At 43.1% G+C, this 24557-nt stretch overlaps 5 protein-coding genes across 6 annotated transcripts; 2 read left to right on the forward strand and 3 right to left on the reverse strand.

Moving 5' to 3' along the window:
- Positions 1-753: 753 nt before the first annotated feature.
- On the reverse strand, positions 754-2443 carry LOC124198294 (tripartite motif-containing protein 59-like). The gene is made up of 3 exons (XM_046594096.1): positions 2048-2443; positions 1810-1973; positions 754-1739 (listed from the first exon to the last, which is right to left on the reverse strand). Exons 1-3 carry the CDS (start codon positions 2171-2173, stop codon positions 992-994), a joined length of 1038 nt encoding a protein of 345 aa, XP_046450052.1. The 5' UTR covers positions 2174-2443; the 3' UTR covers positions 754-991.
- Positions 2444-4746: 2303 nt separating this feature from the next.
- Positions 4747-5482, reverse strand: LOC124198295 (trafficking protein particle complex subunit 1-like). Its single transcript, XM_046594097.1, has 3 exons — positions 5263-5482; positions 4980-5189; positions 4747-4918 (listed from the first exon to the last, which is right to left on the reverse strand). The coding sequence occupies exons 1-3, from the start codon at positions 5359-5361 to the stop codon at positions 4799-4801; spliced, it is 429 nt and encodes a 142-aa protein (XP_046450053.1). The 5' UTR covers positions 5362-5482; the 3' UTR covers positions 4747-4798.
- Positions 5483-5520: 38 nt separating this feature from the next.
- Positions 5521-10090, forward strand: LOC124198293 (26S proteasome non-ATPase regulatory subunit 1-like). The gene is made up of 15 exons (XM_046594094.1): positions 5521-5748; positions 5915-6032; positions 6099-6268; positions 6331-6409; positions 6470-6593; positions 6666-6990; positions 7059-7117; positions 7185-7411; positions 7479-8139; positions 8210-8274; positions 8431-8545; positions 8837-9226; positions 9298-9633; positions 9693-9819; positions 9888-10090. Exons 1-15 carry the CDS (start codon positions 5691-5693, stop codon positions 9956-9958), a joined length of 2925 nt encoding a protein of 974 aa, XP_046450050.1. The 5' UTR covers positions 5521-5690; the 3' UTR covers positions 9959-10090.
- A 4511-nt stretch (positions 10091-14601) lies between these two features.
- LOC124198297 (5-hydroxytryptamine receptor 2C-like) lies at positions 14602-20237 on the reverse strand. 2 transcript variants are annotated; one of them, XM_046594100.1, is made up of 4 exons: positions 20162-20237; positions 18896-19921; positions 17031-17994; positions 14602-15437 (listed from the first exon to the last, which is right to left on the reverse strand). In XM_046594100.1, exons 2-4 carry the CDS (start codon positions 19257-19259, stop codon positions 15056-15058), a joined length of 1710 nt encoding a protein of 569 aa, XP_046450056.1. In that variant the 5' UTR covers positions 19260-19921; positions 20162-20237; the 3' UTR covers positions 14602-15055. The 2 variants fall into 2 exon arrangements, with proteins under 2 accessions (XP_046450056.1, XP_046450055.1); XM_046594099.1 differs by having other exon boundaries at positions 18896-20168.
- A 3145-nt stretch (positions 20238-23382) lies between these two features.
- On the forward strand, positions 23383-24198 carry LOC124198398 (26S proteasome non-ATPase regulatory subunit 1-like). Its single transcript, XM_046594228.1, has 2 exons — positions 23383-23776; positions 23848-24198. Exons 1-2 carry the CDS (start codon positions 23411-23413, stop codon positions 24196-24198), a joined length of 717 nt encoding a protein of 238 aa, XP_046450184.1. The 5' UTR covers positions 23383-23410.
- Positions 24199-24557: the final 359 nt, after the last annotated feature.

The raw sequence follows: 24557 nt of genomic DNA on the forward strand, positions 1-24557 counted from the left end.
CAATATATTTTTGGGCCAAGGTTTATGTTGGCACAAGTCGCAAATCGAATAAGAGGATACAAAGAAATTCGACAGCAAAGGCCTTCCCACGGCCCGGCATCGCTCAAACGTTTTTAATCTCTACGCAGCATATCCACCATCGTAACTGAAAACCATCATCGATGGACAATTACTAAACAGGCGAGGCTGTTTTGCTTTTACTTTGAGAAATGCGGGAAATTTACCAAATTCAAGCGACAAATGAAATTGTTGTTTGGACTAATGTGAAAATAGCTATGAGCTCTATAGTTCACGTAAAACTGTCATCGACCCGTCAATCAAACAGGCCGGCCACAGGCCCACAGCCGTTCGTTTCGAGAATCAACAAGTTTAGTTACGAAGAGCGAACTAAAAAGAAATTATCTCGGCGGGAGCAGTCGACAACATAACACCATTATTCACTTGTGTGGCACTCCCTATCGCTTCATATTCTGTTATGTAAGACTATATACAATCATAGGCTGGCTACCGATTGATAATTTGACATTTCATTGGTTTGAAGGAGATATTTGTCCCTGAAACATTATTATTTTACATTTACAAATAGGGTACTATAAGATTTCAACAACAAAATTTTTCTCAAAAATATACCGTTTACCCTTTGAAAATGGGAGATGCTTGACAAATTCATCCAATTTCTTTTTTAAAAATAATTCACCTGAACGATCGGCAGGAATCTTTACACAGCAGTATTTTCATTGATTATTCGCATCATTCCCTCCAATTAATTTTATTGTATTAACAGATGTGTACAGAATAAACAGAAATAGCCTCATATTCTTTTTGAACGAACAATGATTATTAGTCGGGCTATTTCTTCAAAACGTTTTTCTTTTTTCTCGTGACACACCCAAACGATTAAATTTGTGTTAATGGCATATTCTTTTTCCCACACTAATAAATAACTAGTGTTTTTGTATTGAAGACCGTTGAAGACCTCCATCAGTACACATTACAGAAAGAGATCGGGTTTTCTTTGCTTGTGAAGTGTGTACACAATGTGAGATAAAAGCAAAAGGAATTTTTCCTCAATGTCACTGACGCTCTCACTTGCCTCCAACTCGTTGACAACAAAACCTTCGCATAGAATTTCACCAATCGGTTGAGCCGTGTCTTTTTTGGAAGGATCGCACATGCGGACAGAGATCCTCATCTTCCTCTGCTCTTCAATGTCCGTTTTCTCGGCTGTGATTTTGGCGATTTTCTGGTCGTATTCTTGCGACGTTTTTTCCACCGTCGTCTTCCACGTCTCCAGTGTTATTCTCTCCTTTCCGGAATTATTACCCGCCGACGAAATGAGCTGGAAGAAATCGTCTGCATCTATCGATCCCGTGTTGGATTGGGTGCCGTTGGGCACAGCAGGAGATCCTTGATGCTGACGTTGCTCGACAACCAGGAAATTATTCTCCGATAGCTCCGTCCAATCGGCCAACTGTTTTTCATTTTCATCCAACTTGCTGTGGATATCACTTTCGATGCATTTGATGGCGTCCAACAGTTCAGCGTAGTGAAGTTTGATCTTCTTGCGTTCTTCGATGGCTTTCATCAGTTGCATCTTGATGTTTCTAAACTCGTTTTTCAGGCTGACCAGTCGCTCCACGTTCTTCATCGTACCCGACGTCAAGTAAAGTAATCCGTGATCTTGGGCACTGCAATCGGGTTTGGCCATCATGTCGCATAGTAAACACCAGCTCGGCCCCCTTTTATTAATAAAATAGCGTGTATCGATTAAGATTTTCAATCTAAACTAAACTATCAAATAATATTTACGTTTTGCTCGGACTAGGCATTCTGACGGCATCAGCCTCCATTTTGGATCTCATAATTAATATGTACAACACGTAATCGTTAACCGGCAAGTCTGCGACACTCACATCACAAACTTTGTGACAGGTCGGACACTTCTTTATCGTACCTCCGTCTTGCGCCTTCATCTGATTAAAATGGATAGTTAGTAATAAGTAAATAATTGAATAATTCAATCGAATAGTTTTAAATATACGTATACCTTGTTTAAGCATACAAGACAAAATGTGTGTAGACACGGTAAGAATTTCGGCACTCGCTTTTCCGCTTCGAATTCATTTCGACAGACTCTGCAAGTGAGTAAAGTATCTCCTTCTTTATCTCCCATTTTAAACTGATTGCTCAAGTCGATACAACAAGAAGAGCTCACGGAAAGACGAATCTAAATGATCAATAAGAAGTTCCTGACTTTTATACGCAGAGCCCAAGATTTGATTGATCACAAAAGAAACTCGTCGTACGTGTGACGTTTTTATATTGGCGACATTCTGAATGACAAAAACGTTGAACCCAAAAATCGATCAAATTTGTTACCAGGAAAACCCCATCAAAACAGATTATTTTTTAAACCGGACTAGAGGGGACAGCAGGGGGGGGGGGGGGAATAAACATTTCTTTCTCCGGCTGCACTGTTGAGTATCGATATATATATACGTATATTTTTCGAGTATATATACGTAGTAATTGGTGAATCGGCAATATAGATCTGAAGTCGGCATCATCTTCATGGTAGAGGAGGACGAGTTTTCTAGGATAAAGATGAAACTCCATCCGATAACATTTTGATTGCTCTCATCACAAAATGGATTCCAATATGTCGTTGATTGGTTTGGCTCTTTCACTACCGTCTTCATGAGAACTGATGGCGTTGAACCCATCTCTAGCCTATAGATTTCCTGCATGAAATATATTCTTTATCTTAATTTTGATATTACTGTAATACACTTCAAGAAAACATTATTTTAAGACAAATTTGGCTACCAAATGGATTCCAGGCGACAGAAGAAAGATTCCCCTCAACTGAACTCTAACACAGCGGCCAACACGGAATGTTAGAAGCGGCAACCGCTTTGAAAGCTGCGGCATCAGTAACAAAAGTCAATGGACTCGCAACGAAAGCTGCGGCAGCCGCACTGAACGCTTCGGCGATCTCAACGTTACATGCGGCAACCTCTTTGGAAAAAACAGTGGCCTCCATTAGAGCAGCATCTTTGCTATTCCAGCGAATCCATTGGGCTGCACTCAGAACATGGTGCTCGTGCCAAACCGAGTTCATTTGTTGCAGCTACCTGTTAAGTTAGAGCTCAGTCCGGTCGTTTCAGCGAGTCCACTGGGCTCTAAGAACATCGTGCAAGAGCCAATCAGAGTTTATTATTTCGTACCTCCACCTGTTAAGTTAGAGAAAGATTCTTCTCCTAAACCCAACCCTGCTGGTGACGCAATGTTAAACATTTATGCAATGCAATGGAAGCTGCGGCAACAACAGCTGGGTCAGCCGCAAATAATTCAGAAGAGGCAAGCTTATTGAGAGAACTAGCGGCGTCCATTAGAGCAGCAACCACTCCAGTCGTTTCAGCGGGTCCACTGATGGGCTCCCAAAACATCGTGAATGAAGAGCCACAAGCAGTTTCTTCCCTTGAGCCACCTGTTGAGCTGGAGTCGGTTCGAGAAAGCTTACATACGATGGGGATCTCTGAAGAAGCTCCAAAGGAACTAAATCAGACCCCTGATCCTTAAACAAATATTTTTCTCTTTTTTTTAGTGCTGAGAGGAGATGGTCAAGGTTTGGCTAAATTTGCCGCAAAAGGCATGCCTGATCCTCGAAGATATTGACGATGATGCCTATGGCCCAGATTGCTAGTCTCCAGTGTAGTGCTGCTGATAAAGTGGCGGTGGTTAATTTTGCCAAAAATCAGGAAGTCAGCAATCAAGTTGAGTGAGTCGAATACGACCAAGCAGAGAATAGAAGAGTTCGCAAAAACGACGAAAGTTAGGAGACTTTGTTGGAATTAAGAAAAGGTAAAAGACTCTTTCGACGCAAGCAAAAAGGCAGTATAAAGTTGCAAGTATAGGTAACCAAGCGATCCAAGCCGATAACAATTAGCTACATAGACTCATGGTTTCCCTCCAGCAGATGACCGATTTTCGGCGCTAGATATTTTTAAAAATATTGCCGAAACGGATTTGGATTCGGCAACATGTATTTTTGCCGAATCAAATAGCATCCAGTCGAAATACATTCATTTACACACCTCTGACGAATCAATAGCTAAAAAAAAAAAAAAAAAAATTCTTTACGGTTGGCGGGCCATTTTCAAAGTAGAATGGACCAACAAATTTTGGACAGCGGCCAAGTTGAAGTTCCACCCAACGTGCCTTAAATAATACTTATCCAACAGCAAGCGGATGTTCAAACTGCACCCCGATTCAACCAATCCAAATAACAGAGGGAGAGCAGGCGGATCCACTGGGTTCGCAGCTCGTGCCACCACCAGCTTCTTTCGTCCTGCCACTTGCTGACCCGGAGTCGGATCGAGAAACCGTAGATCCGTTTGTGATCTCTGAAGAAGCTCCACAGGAATTAAATCATCAGTCCCCTGATCCGTGAATTTAAGAAAAAATTAAGAATTGCATTACCAGTTCTATGTTTATAAATGTTAGTTTCTTTCGATTTAATTTGCAGAAATCCTCAATGCTATGACTTCCACCATGTAATGTAAATTTTCATTTTAATTCTAAATTTTTGTTTTTCCGTAATTGTTATGTAGAGTTTATAAACATAAACATATAGGCTGGCTAGTGTGGCTACCAAAAAAATTTCATGATTTGCTAATACTTCTTGATTTTACAAATACTTTTAGAAATCATGGAAAAAGTGTCACACAAAATAAAAGACAGAAATGACCAGATATGGTTTATTTCAACACGAAAATTTGTACAAAACAAATGACATTTACCCTTTGAAAATGGGAGATTGCTTGACAAGCTCATCCAGTTTTGTTTTAAATAATTCACATTGAATAGTTTCACCTGAACGATAGGCAGGATTCTTTACACAGTATTCAATATAAATCTATTTCAGAGTAAAAGAAATGAAAATCCATTTTGAGCAAACTAACAAATATGTAACTTACTTGGCTGTTGATTTGTTGTAATAGTTCTCTTACACCTTGAGAATGCAGGTCAGTATTCATGACAAACTTCACACCTGATGGAGTTTCAAAGTAATTGAGTACATATTTGGATGTTCTGTAACATTGAAATCCTTCTCGAACATCAACTGGTGACATTTTATTAACAAAGTTTCTAATGGAATAAAGCATGCCATACATAAGCTTTGCTTCCTACATTGCAAAAATATGTAGCAATTAGTATTATTTTAGTGTTTGAAAGAGTAACATAAATAGAATAGAATACTTCTTCTATAGTCATTCCGGATTGGCGCTTTCGATTCCATTCACCATAGAACATCAAAACACCATGCCGGTCAAACATGTATAGGTTGTGAATTGTCATTTTTGTTGAGGAGCAAAGTGCTACAACTAGTATTTTGGTCTTGTTTGTTGACTCCTGTTCCAAAAATTTGCTAACAGATTTTACCACATTATGAGATAAACAAGACAAAAATGTTCCTCCTGAATTATCTACCATTCGGTAGATGGCGTTACTGAAATGACACGAAACAAATGAAACGCTACATCCGCCCATAGCCGGCTATGAGTGACTGAGCACAAAAATTTTACGCCACCGTGAAACTGGTGAAACGATCTGAGAGTCGCTGAAATACTTGTATTTTTGTCATTATTAATTAGATCGGGGCGAGTGACACGTTTTCTACATCCGTTATGTTTAAGGTTGCTTCGCAGTTTTGCGAAACTTCGAAGATGAGTATTACTTCAGCTGGTGAGTTCAAATTATTTCAATTTTTTCAAAAAAATGGAAACAAGAACATGTCAAGTCGAATTATGTGAAGAGCTAGTCGTTTGTTAAAATACGCAAGAGGATACAATCCTGTGTACCCTCCATGATTGCTAAACAAAGAATTTATAAAATGCTCATTATCTTACAGTTGGTGTCATTGCTCTTCTTGATGAACCTAATGTTTTGCTGAAAGAATTCGCTCTACAAAAGCTAAACGAAATTGTTGATGAATTTTGGCCTGAAATTGCTGATTCAGTTGAAAAAATGTAAGTGAATTAGAAAACAAATTTACTCATTGGTAATAACATTAACTCTTGATTTTTTCCCTTCAGAGAAATTCTTCACGAAGATAAGAGCTTCCCACAATGTGAACTGGCTGCTCTCGTGGTGAGCAAAGTTTATCATCATCTTGGTTCATTTGAGGATTCCCTTACATATGCTCTTGGTGCGGGAAACCTTTTCGATGTTATGAGCAATTCTGAATATGTTCAAACTACAATAGGTAAGAAAACACATTTTTCCCATATTGAACTCTTTTCATTCATTTTTTTTGCTTGTTTTCAGCCAAATGTATGGATTTCTATAGCCAACAAAGAGTAGCTTTAGCTGAGGGAACACCAGATGTCAAACCAATTGACTCAAGGTAGCTTTAGATTTTTAGTTAATCTATTGTTTTATAACTTATCATAATTATATTGTGCAGGCTGGAAGGTATTGTCAATCGAATGTTTCAGAGATGCTTAGATGATGGTCAATATAAGCAGGCCATCGGTATTGCTATTGAAACCAGGAGGATGGACGTATTCAGACGAGCCATTTTGGAATCGGTACGCCCAATATTATCCATTTTTTTTTCTTTTATATAATTTATTAAACATTTTCCGTGCATTTATTTTCAGGGTGATGTGCCGGCAATGTTAACCTATTGCCTCAAAGTTTGCCTCGAGTTGCTCCAGCATCGGCAATTCAGAAATGTTGTTCTCCGTTGCTTGGTGGATATGTATCGTGAACTAACTACTCCTGATTACGTCAGCATGTGTCAGTGCCTCATTTTCTTGGACGACCCTTTGGCCGTTGCCGATATCCTCGATAAACTCGTCCATGGAGAGCAGGATTCAACCTTGATGGCCTATCAGATTGCTTTCGATTTGTATGAAAGTGCAACTCAGCAATTCCTCGCTCGTGTACTTCAAGCCCTTAAACCGACAAACATCGTGCCAGCAGGTTTGTTTTAAAATATTTATTTATTTGTGCCTCTGGAAGAAATTACTTTAATTATTGTGTACTTATAGCTGCGGTCGAAGAGGAGACAACTGAAGAAGTAAAGGAAGTCAAAGTGGAACCCGTTTTGGTTAGTTATATTATTTACCTTTCATGTAGTTCATAATAATTCTCATATTAAATTCTGTTCTATGTAGAGTGAATCTGAAGAATTGATGAAGAAACGTTTAGATCGATTGGTGACCATTTTGGGTGGTGAACTGAGCATTGAACTTCATCTTCAGTTTCTTATCCGCAACAACAAAAGCGATCTACTCATTTTAAAGCAGACAAAAGATGCCATTCGCGTATCTGTGTGTCATACGGCTACCGTTATCGCCAATGCTTTTATGCACAGTGGAACGACTTCCGACCAATTTTTGAGGTAAAACAAAGTTAAATTATAACATCCTGTTACACTTTTTGACAATAATCATTTGAAAAAAATGTAGAGACAATTTGGATTGGCTGTCTCGTGCTACAAACTGGGCCAAGTTGACAGCGACAGCTTCACTGGGTGTTATCCATCGCGGGCATGAAAAGGAAGCATTGGCATTAATGGCGGCTTATTTACCTCGCGAAGTGGCGGCGACGTCAGCCGGTTTTTCGGAAGGCGGTGGTCTGTATGCCCTGGGTTTGATCCATGCCAATCACGGAACGAACATCACCGACTACCTACTTCAGCAGCTCAAAGAAGCCTCGAACGAAGTGATTCGTCATGGGGGGTGCTTAGGTCTTGGCTTGGCCAGCATGGGTACACAACGGGCCGATGTCTACGAACAACTGAAATTCCATCTGTACCAAGACGATGCTGTGACGGGTGAAGCTGCTGGTATGGCCATGGGTTTGACGATGTTGGGCTCGAGATCTCAGCAGGCTATCGAAGATATGGTGTCATATGCTCAAGAAACTCAACATGAGAAGATCATGCGAGGACTGGCCGTCGGTATCGCTCTTACCATGTACGGCCGTTTAGAAGAAGCTGACGACCTCATTGACACGCTAGCCAAGGACAAGGACCCTATTCTTCGGAGAGCGGCCATGCACACTCTAGCACTGGCTTATTGTGGCACGGGCAACAACCAAGCAGTCCGCAAGTTGCTTCATGTAGCTGTAAGTTGCTCATACAAAAAAAAAATATCAGTCAGTTCTCTTAACGAATTTGCTTTATGTTTCATTCCAGGTGTCTGACGTAAACGACGACGTCCGCCGTGCTGCTGTTACTGCATTGGGATTCCTCCTCTTCCGGTGAGTTTCTGATTTATTTTAATAGTTTGATATCTGACTTGTTTCTAATTAGCACCGCAACCAAGATTTTATTTTGTGCAAGCTTTTGTCGTACATACTTAATTGTATTATTTTTTATTAATCTTTCTATTTTTTATTGATTTCGTTCTATTTAAGAAATCCGGAACAATGCCCTAGTGTTGTCTCTCTGTTGGCTGAAAGTTACAACCCTCACGTTCGTTATGGAGCTGCAATGGCGTTGGGAATTGCCTGTGCTGGTACTGGATTGAAGGTAAGGTTTTTGTTTTGTTATTGCAGCTTCTTTTTAATGTTAGGCTTATTGTTTTGGAAGCTGTTCTGTCATAAATTGTACCGTCGAGTTGAATAGGGATCTAACATTCTTAAAGTAAATTTGCTTTTAAATTTACTAATATTTAAAGGGCTAACTAATTTTTATGTCTTTTATTGCCTCCTATAGTTGTACTATTTTGGAGATTTCTTTATTCGTACACATTGATTTTCCGGGACTAGCCACTTGATTCAAGTTTATAATTTTTGTCTTCTCTTGTTTTATTTTTTTCAGGAAGCAGTAGCACTTCTTGAGCCCATGATGAACGATCCGGTCAATTATGTCCGCCAAGGAGCACTGCTGGCTTCGGCACTTGTCCTCGTCCAGCACACCGAATTCACCTCGTCAAAGGTCAAAGACATCCGACAACTCTACGCCAAAGTCATTGGCGACAAGCACGAAGATGTCATGGCCAAGTTTGGTGCCATTCTGGCCCAAGGCATTATTGATGCTGGCGGACGTAATGTCACCATCTCACTCCAGTCGCGGACTGGCCACACCAACATGAGTGCTGTAGTTGGACTGATGATTTTCACCCAATACTGGTACTGGTTCCCCTCCAGTCTGTGCCTGTCCCTTGCATTCGCCCCCACCGCCATCATCGGCCTTAACTCTGATCTGAAGGTACAAGTTGCCACTAATTGTTCATTCATTGCGCTCCCATTTCATTCGAATCAATTTCCTGCTCATTTCAGATGCCCAAAGTGGAATACCGCTCGAATGCCAAGCCGTCCGTCTACGCCCCACCTCCTTTGCTCGAAGAGAAGAAACGGGAAGAAAAGGAGCGAGTCACAGCGGCCGTCTTGTCGATCACGGCCAGAGCTAAGCGTCGTGAAGCGGCCCACTCTAAGATTACTCAGGCAGCCAGCACTGTTGCAACTCCATCCGCTGCGGAGAAGATGGAAGTCGACGAGCAGCCTAGTTCAGAAAAGAGCGCCGATGACAAAAAGGTGAAAGAAGAAAAAGAGAAGCCGAAAGAAGAGCCCAATTTCGAAATCCTTTCCAATCCAGCTCGAGTCGTCAGACAGCAGGTATTGATGATCTATCTTTCTGACTTTGAGGACTTTTATAAAGAATTATTTTGCATTAGTTAAAAGTTGTCAGCATGGCGGAAAATTCGAAGTACATTCCGCTGAAGGATATTGGCATTGGCGGCATTATTGTTATGCGATATGGACAAACGGATCAGCCGGAAGAATTGGTCGAACCTGTTGCAGGTATGCGACAATTTTATTCGTTTTGAAATTCTCTGAATCTTATTGATTTTTTTAATTTTTAATTTCAGCCATGGGACCTAAAGTGGAAGAAGAAGCCGAACCGGAGCCGCCCGAGCCGTTTGAATACATAGAAGATTGAAAGTTGTTGCAGGCATTGGGTAAACCACCACAAAGCGGAGAATAAATTACATTATAAGTTTCTGATGATAATGATGTCGTATTCGATTGGCGGAGCTGCCGCTATTACACTCTTTTGATGGGCTCGATAAAATAGTTCTTTTTCGTTCTTTTTTTAATACTTAAGAGAGTAATAAACTTTATGGTATCACTAGTTTAATTGGAGAAGAACATCTATTTGATCAATGCACATCTACTTCTACATAATCAACGATTCCAAATACGCTGTACTATTTTACAACTATGCGAAGTGATTGCGGATGTATACCATTAAACATGCTCTCACCTCAACTTCTCACTTCAAAAGGGGTAAGGGTAGTAAGGAGCCTCCACCGGACCTACCTTATCAAATGGGCGCGACGTCTATCTCTATCGCGCCTTACATGATGATTGACGGGCCTGTGCTGCCATCTTACTCGATAGCCAGCAGCGAACAACAATCAAAAGGAATTCACCGCTCAGACAATCAAATTACGTCATGTTGTCAACGCGATCAACATAATGTGAGAGCGCAAATTTAATAAACTGTCGAAACCCAAACAAACTTGTGATTATTTTTTTATTCCTTGTTAGTTTTTTTTTACGTAATATTTCTAGATATTAACAAAAAACTGTGTGTTTTTAACTAACACAATGATTCTTAAAAGAAAGAAAAAGAATTTTTAAACCTACCGTATCATAGGGGTGGGTGCACCACTGGGTTTTCCGAAATAATTTGTACAACTTTGCGACGCCTATTCTCGACAATGAGGAAATGAGAACCCATAAATATTCGTTATAAAGCAGACTACTCTCCTTTCCTCATAGGGTCCGCTCGATTGTGCCAAATATTTCGGTGCTGTGATTTAAAAAAAAATCTCGACCGATGAGAAAAATCGCGATAAATCTAATCTTAACAACTTACGTATACCTGGCAAGAAAAAATGCGCATGTCCATTTTTCTCTTCTCAATTGAAGATGCGGTGCCATTCACGTAAAGGCCACACAGCTTGCGTCGGTGGGAGTGCTGGAACGCGATGCGTAAAGTCTTCCGATGCATTCAAAACGCGATTGTCTAGTCCATTTGCTCAATTGAAACTGCGTTGGGTCTCTCTCGTATCACCTTGTCAGAGCTGATATATGGATACTTAAAATCCCATCCCTCCCTTGCCCTCCCCCTTACCGATAAGAGTAGGGTTTGCCCGTCTCTCTCTCTCTCTCTATACGACATTTGAATGATGTATGCAACTCTGCTTCAAAAGAATGCGACTTCACATCGATAAAAGAATGGAGAACTATGTCAAGTGTTTTAACAACGAACCAGCACAGCAGCACTTATAGGGGAAACAAGAGGAAAAGAAATGAAACCGATTTCTCCAACCACTTACGTTTTTATTCGGAAGACGGTGATATAACTTCCAATCAATAATTCATTTGAAATAATGTTCAACCCAAATAGTGAATTATTTTTATCGAGTTTTCGTATCATTTTCCTGTCGTCATTGCTTCTGCGAATTACATCCGATATTTCTATAGCAGCAATTTTGATTGATCTTATTTTAATAACTAGAACAAAATAATTTTCAACTTGGCTGTAATAGGTTTAGACTTTCATTTGGCTTGAAATTCTTGGTCTTATTTGACTATGCGCCATTGAATTCATTGGAACGCCGAATAAGTCTCAAAGCCATTGAGAATTTCACGATTCATTCCCGCCGTCGTCTTATTATTCTCGATGCAAATAGCTGAAACCGCAAAAGAAAAAGCTCTCGTCCGCCGCCGTGATGCTGGCCCGTGTGTTGTGTGGTCGAACTTATAATTGGATGCGCCGCGGGGTAACCGGTCGTCTTCCACAGTCCCCCAGAAAAGGTTACATTTTCTTTCTTCCAATGCTTTTATCTAGTTCGACATTTTGATTACATGCGCGCCCCTGTTTTGAATACGTTGAAAAGCATCCGAGAGTTTCCCCCCCCCCCATTCTGACATTGGACAGACAGACGGACAGAATATTCAAAAATAAAAGGGGGAAAAAGTTCTTTTTCCGCCGGAAGGGAGAGAATGACAAGCCTTATCGATTGGGCTTTGCTCTGCTCTACTCTCTCGTCTCGCTCCATCTTCCATCTATCTTGGCTTTGCATCCGGCGGTAGTTGGCTGCTGAATTTGCTGAATCCCTCCTTTCCCTTTTCTCTCTCTATATAGTTGTCTTCTACTTTTGCTGCTCTCCAGTGATATCTCTTCGAGTTTTGAAGGCCTATTAGCTGGATGACATTCGGTCGTTTGTTGGTATATAGTAATAATCTATTGAATGGCTCGGCCAGGTGAAACTATGGAACTGGACCAAAACGTAAAAGGGATGAGTCGAATTTCGTTGTAGCGCGCATCAGCAGCCGTTGTCATAGAAATGGAAAGAGAAGAAGAATAGCCTCATTTGCCTACCGGGGGCCATCATTATGTAAATAACAGAAATCGAGATTTTCAAGTCCCCATGATAAAAAAAGGAGGGAAATCAATTTCTTGACTACAGACGACGGAGGTGGACCCGCCCTTCTTTTTCCCAGTGATTCGCCATAATTTCAACTTGTCGTTCATAATTCCCCATTCGTTGGAGATTTGTTTGTTTGTAGCGCTGGGCGTGTTCCCTCTAATGTAAAGACGGTCATTTTATCGGAATTCACGACCTGCTCCTGGGAAAAAAGGCGTGTGTATAGAAAACAAAATAGCTTCTGCTGGAAGAATAGAAGCCCAAATAGTTTGACAAAGTAAAAGCACAGGGACTGCCAGCCGGGGTATAGTATCTAGGGCTGTTAGCGTGATTAGCCTGCCTCTCTCTCTAGCTAGAAAAAAAGTAGTAGTCTTTTCCGAAGTAGAAGAAAAATAACAAGTTCTTATATATTCTTTCTATTTTTTTCCCCCCTTATTCTTCCTATATATCATCGTTTCTTCTTTTTGTCGTGTTCTTCTTCTTCTATTCCGCTTTGCTCCCATTCGACGAGTATAGACTATAGGCTCACAAGGGCTTGTATCCGAGATTGATTTACTGGCCTCCTCTTATTCTTTTTTTTTCTTTCTTTTTTGGTTGGGTCGTTCCGTCCCGTCGTTTTACTCGTCACTTTGATTCTCTTCTTTTTACTATATACTGTATACCCCCTGCCGGCGCTCCTTCGTCTTGGCTGGTAAACGATGAGTGATTGGACTCCAATTATCCACCAACGTTCTCTCGTCCCTCGTTAATGAACAGGTTGTGGGCAGTAATAGCCGCACAGCCGCAAGTAAAAACCATTTTGACGTTTTATTCCCTTCTACTGGCTGGCTGGCTGTCCTCCTCCGCACGGCGTAGTTCAGTATATATCCTGTATATGAAAGCAAAAAGGAAAGATATATATACAAGAAAGAACTAATAATAAATATTGAAAAAAAAAAAAAAAAAACTTCTGCTGCTGCCGATGTATTTGGGAGAGTCGGGTGATGGTTCATCATCAGTCCGATCGATGGGCCGCCCCGTCCGTCCGTCAATTTTCTTTTCTTTTTTAGGCGCGGTCGAACACGGATGACGGAGGGTGGCCGGGGTTTGAAAACGGAGACGTCGACGCCCCTCCCGGTGCAAAGCCCGGAATCCCAGAGTTTGTTAAAAAAAAGGGGGGGAAGGGTGAGCATCGTTTGTTTATGTTTGTTTATCGACTCTTTTTTGTTCTTCACGGCTTAGAAAAGGAAAGAACTAGGAGTATAGTACAAGTTAAATGATAAAACGACCGGCCGGAGGGTATTCGATCATACATCTTGTTGTCCAAAGTTCGCTTATGTGTATCCCGCTTATCCCCCTCCCCCTCCTAGTTTTTTGTACCCCTCTTCCATGATTTTCCTGTCTCCAAAGAAAGTAACCGACTGGAAAACGTTTTAGAGCACGTTCGGTCCGTCTTCTTCTTTTTCTTTATTTCTTTTATTCTTGTTTACATCGTCAATATTGGAACAACTGGGCAGCACTCGCTTCCGGTTCGACGAATCTTTTAGGTCAATACTCCCGCCACCCCGGCAACCCTCCCTACCCCACCTCCACCCATAACTTTGACATTGAAACATTCTTCATATTACATCACGTCACGTCATTTATGATTTGAAATGGACGCTATGGTAAGATATCGTGTTTTAATCCGTTTGGATCCGTTGCCCTAGGCAACAACTGGTTAAATTCAATACTTTCCTCCAAGATGAATAAATGTTTGAATAGATTTTAGTCGCAAACCCGCCGACCGACCAGCAGCCAGCACCAGCAGCGAAATATTAACCCGAAAATAGTTGCAGGACAAGAGGCCATTGATCCATCCGCACGGATTGTATCCTGTCGACTGACTTTTGTATTGGACTTTTATTGAAGACCAACAAACGAGATGAAGAAGCCATGGCCGTGGGCGAGTGTGCAAGATGATCGTGTCTCATCATCCGGCAGTCGAGAGGGATTGTAACCAATTTCCAGGGAAGTATTTGATTGGTTCGACATAGATATATATATATGATATCCAGTTGATTCGCTTTATATTTTTCCGCATCCGCCAACAATTCCGCCGTAGTGAACTTTATAAGAAATCAGAAACCCACCCACACTCCCTCCCCCACAAAAAAAAAAATAATACAGAGAAACATAAAAGTTTATTTACCACATTGACGAGTGTGTGTGTGTGTGTGTGTGAATACAAAATGGTGATGTCGGCGGCAAAAACCGGCAAGACGTTTATATGAGCGCGCGATTTGTTTGCTGTTATTTCCATTTTTCTTTTTTGTTTTCGGCCCAGCGCACTGGAGCGTAATAGATACTGTTTGTACACAAGTCGGATGTACACATATACGTCCGTGAAAGGTGTGTATATTCCTATGTATGTACGCATATATATATATCAAGGATGATGGCTGACAGTTAAGGAGGTCAAACAAAACAAAACAGAGAGAAATAACAGTCAACAAGAGAGAGAAAGATAAACGAATAAAAACGCAATGATGTTGTGGAATGCTGGGCGTTTGAATGGAACATGGTCCGAGGGAATACATTCGAGTCTCCAACATTGATATACAAAACATGTAAAAATATTATCGATAGCGATTAGCCGCCGACGGGACGGCCAGCGGCTGCTGCTGCTGGTGCTGCTGGTTGCTGCTGTTGTTGGCGAGTCCCTCGTAGACGGAGGCGCAGCGGCTGTAGCGATGCTGGACGGTGGCGACGGTGGTGGCGCTGGCCGAGGCCGCCAGGCTGGTGATGGGCGACTTGCGGCACTGGCATTTCAGGAGCCGGATGAAGACGCGCTTGAACGTCCGGTTGAAGACGGTGTAGATGAGCGGGTTGATGGTGGACGAGACGTAGCCCAGCCACAGGCAGGTGGCCACCAAACGGTCGGGGATGTAAGCCCCGCACGACGGCCACACCACCATCAGCAAATTGAGTAAAAAAAACGGGGCCCAGCACAACACAAACCTGTCGGAATTTCAACAACCAAAATTTATATAAAAAACGGAATTCTTCCAGTTGAAAGAAATAAGAAAAGAATAATACAAAAGGAGAGTATAATATAAGCCGAAGAATAGACGCTTTTGATGGCATAGTCTATACAGCTGTATACTATTGTTGTTGTTGTTTTTATTGGAGCTCCAGTCTAGAGTTGTTGCTTGTTCTGCTAGATCAAAAAGCTCTTTGAGAAACGACGACGGCGGGAATCAAAATAAAAAAGATAAAAATAGAAAAAGTTGAAAGTCGCCGGAGATGTCGTTTTTCTAGACCTATACACATTTTCAACTGCTGAGATCGTCACGTTCCAACTTGAAAGTGTTTTGATTTCCGCAACTCTCTCTCCCCCCGTTTCCCGTTCGTTAAATTTGAAAATCAGCGCGATTTCGGTGGGTGGGCTGTTGGGGGGGGGGGATAGTAATTTTCGTTTAGAGACTTTTTTTTTATTTTATGTTTCTCATTGCGCAGAGGGAAATGAATCGGCTTTAATGACGTAGAAAATCAATCTCTTAACTTTATCGATCATTTCTTTTGTAGACATCCTCCCCCCAAAAAAATCTAAATGAAAAAAAGGGGTTAAAAAAAAGAAGAGACCCAGACAGGGATTGAATGGGAAAAGTAAAGACGAAATGAAATGAGTTTGTCCTGACTTATTCTTTTTTTTCTTTTTTTTTCTCCGTAAAAAAGTCTTCATACAATCTACTTTCGGTCTCTCTTTTTTATTATGATTCCGAGACTCGTTCGTTCGTTCGTTGGGGCCGTCTATACAAGTCGAGAAATTTTGATGTAGGACCTTCACTAAATTGGGAGAGACATCGTTGATTACGTTCGTTCTCTTTGACACTGTGTGTTGTGTGTGATTTCGCCGTGGACACACGGACTCTTTATGATGGACCGTTAGAGATAGAGAGAGAGAAATGTCCGTTTCGTTCTTTCATCCGTGCCCAGTTATATGTCACTGATGATGTTGGGCGCCAGAAACAACGTCCAAGAAGAAGAAAACGGGACTACGGATATAGGTGACCGAAAATGGCGGACGGCATACTACTAACGGGAATTTTTTCTTGTTTTTGTTTTGTTTTTCCTTATTGCTTTTCTTCTTTATCCCCCCTATTCTATTTGTTGTGTTGTGTTATGTTGTTTGTTTGTTTCGTGAGAGACTTCGTCGTTTTGGCCGGTGTCGTCCGTCGTCGTCCGTTTTGGGCGCGTGCCAATGTCTCGATTTTTATTTTTTCTCCCTCTCCCCCCCACATCCAGCACACGGCGGAGGAGGAGGAGGAGGAGAAGGTGATGGATAACGAGACACGGGCGCCCCTTGTCTTCTTATACTATACTATTCCGTTCACATCCGCCCTTTTCTATACCCGTTGACGGTGAACGCAACTCTCGTCAACATCCGTTACCCCTTCCTCCTTCTTTTTCCCCCTGTTTCGACTTCCCTCCCACTGCTCCTCCATTTTAATTACATTTCTTTGATTTGATTAACGAAGGCAATTTTTTCGGGCGGAATGAGGATGACAAATTCTGGGATTATAAGAAGAAGAAGAAGAAGAATTCAATTACGTGAAAAAGACGACGCCCAGGACTTTGCTGGCCTTTTGCTCGTTGGCCACCGTCGCGGCGCTGGATATGTTGGGCGTCGACGACGAGACGATGGAACCGGATCGACGGTGGTGCGGAGTGCTGGCCACGACGGCGTTGCCGCTGGAGCTGCTGATCTTCCGCCCGCTAGCAGCGCGGCTGGTCGCCGCCGCCGCTCTGGCCGAGGCTTTGACGATGCGGATGGGCTGCTGCTGCTGGTCGTGCTGGACGTCCGCAGCCGAAGTCGACAGAGAACAGTGACACGAAGGCGAGAAAGTGATGCGGGCTTTCCAGATGAGCTTCCGGCGCTCCCTGGACACGCTGACCGGCGTCTGAGTCCCGCGCTCCTGCTGTAACGGCAAATTCTCGTCCTCATCGGCCTGGGACTTTCGGTCGTCGTGGGCGAAATTGACCGAGTGGAAACTGCGCTTGTTGGTGGCCAGGCGGCCACCGCTGGTCGTGTAATTACTGGAACTGCTACCACCGCTGGCCCTGGCCATGAGCTGCTGCTGGTGCTGACGGGCCTTGTTGCGCAGCAGGTGGACCGTTAGGGCGTAGGAGACGACCATGATGATCATTGGGATGTAGAAGGCGGCCAGGGAGCCGAAAAAGGCGAAGCCCCGGTTGTTGATGACGCACTGGTTGCCGATCATGATGTTGGAGGGGTCGATGAGTCCCAGGGCGCTGATGGGCGAACTGATGAGCAAGGCCAGGAGCCAAACGAGGACGACCCGGACGACGACGAGCCGCTTGGAGCTGCCGCCCGTCAGGAAGCTGGCGCTGCTGCCGCCGCCTCGACCGCCGTAGCCGCGGGCTTTCAACGGACTCCGGATGCCCAGGTAGCGGCCCAAACTGATGCAGCACATGTGCAGGATGGAGGCCGAGCAGGCCAGCACGTCGCAAGTGACGTACACGTTACACCAAGTCACCCCCAGAGGCCAATATCCTGTAAAAATCAAATAACAACAACACAGTGAGACATGAAACAGGTGTACAATTTGATCGTCGTTTTGTTCTTCTCTCGAGACACAGCAAAATGTTCTTTTATCTTTTTCGCTGGCTATGGTTGCGTCAGTTAACGATGTGTTATTGTGTGTATATATATAAACAACGGAGAGGCCAGCATGTCAGCTGGGCAAGAAGAGCCAAGGTTTGTTTAAGTGGTGGCCTTTTCAGCACAGCTCACAACAGTCGAGTTTCACTGTTGTGCTTAGCTTGGGAGTTTGGCTTTTGTTAATGAATTCGGCTCATCTCTTTTGTTTTGTTATGTAATGTCAACTGGCTAGCTAGTGTATACATATACCTAAAGAGAGGTCGTCCGTTGTTAACATATAGGCCCGGAAGGTTGTCCCCCCCCCCTGGCCAACAGCCATAAACAAGTAAAAAGAACAAACAAACAAAAAAGTAGATTGAGTGAGAAGCTAAATTCTTTTTTTTTTTAGAAGTTGCTTGTTTCTTATTTCTTTTCTATTATATAGTGTCCTTCGTACTTTTCTTAGCCACTTGGGGATCTACTGTGTTGGCACTCCAATGGCCGCGAAAGCTTTATGAAAACGGCTACACAAGAAAGAGAGTCAAGATGGGTCCAACTAACACATCTATCACACATTGCCTGGCTCTTGGCAATGGCTTATACTGGCTGCTGCCGATCGGAGTAGGAGACAAACTGGACATATCTTAACGCGCATCAATTATAGTCGGATCGAGATTGGGAATGTGGCGCTGCGGGATGAGTGGGTGGGTCGCCCATCATCATTCTCGGTCTTGAAGAGGGGAAATCAAGAAGAAGAGACAAAATGGCGCATGATACACATATATCTAGCTCGATTGCTGGTGTAGTAGTATACCTAAGAAGCCGGCCGTGGCGCCGAAAGGCATGACGATGGTGCTAACGATGAGGTCGGCAAAGGCCAGCGAAACGAGAAACCAGTTGGTGACATTTTGAAGTGGACGCTCCAGCCAGACGGCCAAACAGACGAGGACGTTGCCAACGGTGCCGGCCACCACGAAGACCATGACGCAAATGAAGGACCAATTGTAGACGTCGGAGTCGCTCTTGATGCTGGCCTCGCCGTCGATAGAAGTGTTGCTGCTGCTGCTGCCGGCCGTCGATGTAAGCCAGATTAATAGCGACGATGTCGTCGACGACGACACGGACAGCCTTGTGCTGGTGGCCGTCACACTCTGATTCCATTCCAGTTTGCCTTCCATGAAGGGCAATGGGCAAAAGTTTGAGATGTAAGCCCCAGCCCGTCGCACCTTGTCCGACTTGTTTTCTTTATATATAGACCAATCGTTTATTCTTCTTTTCACTTCCTTTCGCGGATGTTAACCACCGACGGTGACCACATCGTTGACCGCACTGTCATGACCGCCTTCATTTTCTCTTGTCACTACTTTTCTTCTTTTCCCCGAAATGTTGTATTAAATAGTCACGAAAATAAGAAATAAAAACTGGTGAAGCACAGCAGCAGCACACACCTGTACCAACAAAGCACTGGTCTCTCTCACTAACAAAAAACAGCACACAGATTGATTTATGTTTTTTTCACTTATTATCAACACAAATCTGAAGGTTATGAGCTTATGACGGCTTATCAGCGCTGCGTAACAGCTTATCAGTTTTGTTGTTCTTTTAGTTATATCCTTTTTGGGTTGGGGAGTTTGTTTAATCACTTTAATCGGTAGCGGGGTTGTGCCGTTGTGGACGTGTGTGTATATCCCGTCGTTTGCCGCCTTCCGAGGAAAAAGGAAAGAAAACTTTAAAATTTTGTTGGTGGTTTTGGCCGGTTATTTACACCCGCTCCGACCCGTCTGCGACCAGATGATGAACTGGACGGACTTTGGGGACTGCGGCTAAGAGTGTCGACTGTCTGCTGGCCCATGTGAGCGCGCACACCGCCGCCCGAATATGCCAAGAGTCGACAGAGACGAGCAGAGAAGAAGAAGAAGAAGCGGAGAACGCACAGAAAGAAAAGAAATGGAAAAGCATCAAAGAAACAAACTCAAAAGGAAAAATAAAAAGTAAAAAAAAAAACAGCGCAGCAGCGAATAACATAAAGAAAAGTCGACGTGAAACACACAAAGTTATAAATGAAAAACATATAACCTACGCGGACTGCGACTACTAGAGTCTCTCGGATTGAGTTTGCCACCGCAGCGGGAGAGATGAGCGACAAACGTGAAATTGCGCAAGCGCATTGGACGCGTGTATTATTGCCTAATGTGACGTTATAGATATTTAGGTCCATTCTTTTTTGTTTGAGAAAATAATTTTTTTTTTCCAATGGGGTGGGGGAGGCTGCTGGAACAGCTGTACAACGTGTTCGTCTATGATAAGACGGCGGGGATCATTATCGGTGCGTCTCTGATTAATGACACGGCAGAGAGAGACTTGCGTAACGCTGATAGACGAAATTTTCTTCCGCATTATTTCTCGGTCCGTTTTTTTTTCAAATTGGGAAAAAAAGGAAAATTATTTCAAAAATTCGTTTTTGGCGCCATTTTTTTCATTTCTCTTATTCATCGATTTCGCCAATTTCAATCGGCAGGGATTTGATTATCTTTAATCTGGGGACTGCTGTCTCTGTGTGTGATGGCACCTCTGGGGAATTTCATTTCCGCCCCGATGACGAATATCACAGACACACTCGTATAGAAATAGAAGAAGCTTGAAAAATGGTGATGGTGGATTCTCTTTAATCTGGAGTCTTTTGACTCCCTGGCGCGCGTCATATCATTCCAAGCGATTTTTGGATACTTTCTTCTTCGTCGCCGATTAGATATCGACTGGCGCACGCTTCGTGTCTAACTCGCCCGGAATTTTTCCACGCATCAATTATTTTTCTTTCCTTTCTTTTCTCTCCGACGAAATATTTGTACAAAATGGCGAACAGACAGCTGCACAGACTACACAGACTACACCGTAGAGGGCGGCCAGCTGGTGTAGTTTTCATCTTGTCCGAATCCGAATGCGGATTCACCGGATGGTTTTTTCTTCCTTCCTTCTCCTTTTTTTTTGTTTTATGACGCCGCTATTATATGGATGGTGTCTGATGGCAATCATTCGGCAATCTTTTATCTTCCATCTTTACAGTTTTGACGCCGCGACGTCCCCCTGCTGGCTATAGCTGCTTATATAAACGCTCGACTCCCATCTATTGTTCGATTCTTCCCCCCTGGACCACCAGTGTGTGATGATGAATGACCAGCAGAGAGCCCCAATAACCTACAGTGCTAAAGCTCTAGCCATCTATAAAGCCCTACTAAAGCTGGACGGAAAACCTTCCGGGGAGGGGGGTACCTTGTCATCAGCTCAGTCAGCGCAAAAAGAAAAAGAAGAAGAAGTTCCATTGTCTTTTGTGTGTGTGGACCTTTCTACGATATCCAACATTATAATCAAGCCCGAGAGATCTCATCTGCTGCCGGCCTGTGTTCCACGTCTCTGTGTGACATGGCTGGACGAAATCGACATCTAAAGACTTCCTCTGTCTGTCTGTCTGCTGTGCTGGGCTGAGCTGATGGATGATACGCCCACTTTTCGGTTATATCACTCGGCTGGCTGAACAAGTCAATTAGAAGCAGGTCGGCCCCGTTTGATTGATTAACGCCACATATGTGCTGTGTAGGAGTCTCGCCCCCGTTTTTCTTGCCACTGCACAGCCAGTCGACAAGTATAATACGGTCAGAAAATTGACGGTCTGCCAAAAACGGCTCGGCAGCAATCAGAGAATGATGTCTGCCTATACCCCCCGTTGTTGTAGCTGTGGCGTACTATATGTATAGCTTATAGATGCATTGACTCTTGTTGAAAATGCGCTTCTTCTCTCTTGGATGTGTTTGGCACGTCAATATTGATTTTTTTTCCCCCCTGGCATTCAATTAACTCGGTGGAATTATTCTATTAAAAGCGCGTGAGATTCAGCTACTTATTTTAGTTTCCGCATGGGCTCGTTTGGAGAACAGTCCTTTTTTTAAATCGTCCCCAGATTATTTAATTGAAACGCGCTCGTTGTTAATTAATGATCGCCAACTGTCGACGACGTCACATTCTATAAATCTGACTGCTGGGTATGGGGAAATGCAAATCAATGTCCTCTTCAAACTCCCGCTTTTGTCTTTGGCGTCGTTGGTTCGTTCAGCAGCGCACACGGAACGCATAAATACATCCAATCCTCCTCTCCTTAGATTCTTCACTTGTCTTTTTCTTTCTATTTTTTGAGGGGAGTGCGTCGTCTTCTTTCTTTCGACGCCCGGGACGCATCAATCGATCCAATTTCAACCAACATTTCTCTTCTTTCTTTCTTTTTCTCATTTTATGTCAGCCGACGTCGGTGTGATGATCAAAAACTTTTATGTAGGACAGCACAGCAGCGGCAGCTTTTGTTTGACGTCCTCCTTTTGTCGCACACACACACACACGCACTATAGCTGCTACATAGCTAGATTGAATGCAATCTTTTGTCTCTCCTTTTGTTGTGTGCATCTTGTCCTTTTATAATACGAGGCCGCGCCCGTCTAGTAGCTATAGAAGCGAATAAGGAAAAGAGAGATGAAATCCCGAGTAATGTCGCACACACACTGTCTGTTGTCTATATTATTATGTATATCCCTTGTTGTCTATAACTACCCACACGTTCGTTATATAGGAGAGTCGCAGGGAATTTTTCCCGATACACACATACACAACGCTGCTGCTGCTGGATTAAAGGTAAAACATTTCCTTTTCATTTTGTGGTGGATGTCAGGATATATAGATGTGTGTCCCTTGTTTTGGGGGTTATTTGTTTGTTTTCTTCAGCTGGGTGCGCGCTTATTTCCCTTTTTTGGGGTGGTTTTGTCTCCCAGCCAAAAAGCTCCGATCTGTCCAAAGACATCCGGTCTTTAGATTTAGATAGATAAGATATATAGTAGAAGTCCGGTCCGGAAATGCTCAGTTGCCACACAATGACTTGTTATACCATCGGATCTCCATCAGCAGCTCTGATGATATTATTTGTGCTGCTGTTCATGCGTCTATATGTGTGGATGTGCTAGAGAGTTAGTTCACGTGTTCGCTGGATCTATACGTAACCGGATTCCAGACAGAGTTCCGCAGTTACCCCCGCCGCGATGGGGTAATAGAACATTTTGTCCAACAAGTTCGAACGGGAAATAACAAATAAGCATGGAGAGGTTTCTAACTTTTGTTTGCTTCCCCAACTTTTACCTACAAAACGTTATTACTACTTATTACGGTCTCTGGCTTCTACTTGGGTGATTGTCCGGGACAGGTCTTTCCAAATCCACTTTGTTATTTTTTCTCCTCCTTATTGTTCAGCGGACGCAGCAGAGTGCTATAATATAGCGCGCTACTTGAGCCCATGATGAACGATCCGGTCAATTATGTCCGCCAAGGAGCACTGCTGGCTTCGGCACTTGTCCTCGTCCAGCACACCGAATTCACCTCGTCAAAGGTCAAAGACATCCGACAACTCTACGCCAAAGTCATTGGCGACAAGCACGAAGATGTCATGGCCAAGTTTGGTGCCATTCTGGCACAAGGCATTATTGATGCTGGCGGACGCAATGTCACCATCTCACTCCAGTCGCGGACTGGCCACACCAACATGAGTGCTGTAGTTGGACTGATGATTTTCACCCAATACTGGTACTGGTTCCCCTCCAGTCTGTGCCTGTCCCTTGCATTCGCCCCCACCGCCATTATCGGCCTTAACTCTGATCTGAAGGTACAAGTTGCCACTAATTGTTCATTCATTGCGCTCCCATTTCATTCGAATCAATTTCCTGCTCATTTCAGATGCCCAAAGTGGAATACCGCTCGAATGCCAAGCCATCCGTCTACGCCCCACCTCCTTTGCTTGAAGAGAAGAAACGGGAAGAAAAGGAGCGAGTCACAGCGGCTGTTTTGTCGATCACGGCCAGAGCTAAGCGTCGTGAAGCGGCTCACTCTAAGATTACTCAGGCAGCCAGCACTGTTGCAACTCCATCCGCTGCGGAGAAGATGGAAGTCGATGAGCAGCCTAGTTCAGAAAAGAGCGCCGATGACAAAAAGGTGAAAGAAGAAAAAGAGAAGCCGAAAGAAGAGCCCAATTTCGAAATCCTTTCCAATCCAGCTCGAGTCGTCAGACAGCAGGTATTGATGATTTAATTTCAACTATTTTCCAAAGAAAAGGAAAACTTTTTCGTTAAAGAGTTAAAAAGTTGCTCATTTGAAGTAAAAAAGAAAGAGAACTCCGAGTAATACTCCGTCAAGAGTTTACCGACGAAGGATTTTACGATAAGAAAAGAAGAAATGTTTTGAAGTTAGTGCAGGTTGTATTTTTTTTTAAGTTTTTTAAATTTGTCCAACTCGATCAATTATTGACTGAGAAAAGGGAAGAAAAGACTGTCGAACCCGATCCACCGTAGTCGTTTGAATTACTTTTGGATCTAATCTAAAGCTCTTTCAGATATATTGATGAAATCAAAGAAGAAGAGGACTTGACAATTTTGTGTTAAGCTTTTGAA

This window comes from Daphnia pulex, chromosome 7 (assembly GCF_021134715.1).
Source record: "Daphnia pulex isolate KAP4 chromosome 7, ASM2113471v1".
Lineage (NCBI taxonomy): Eukaryota > Metazoa > Arthropoda > Branchiopoda > Diplostraca > Daphniidae > Daphnia > Daphnia pulex.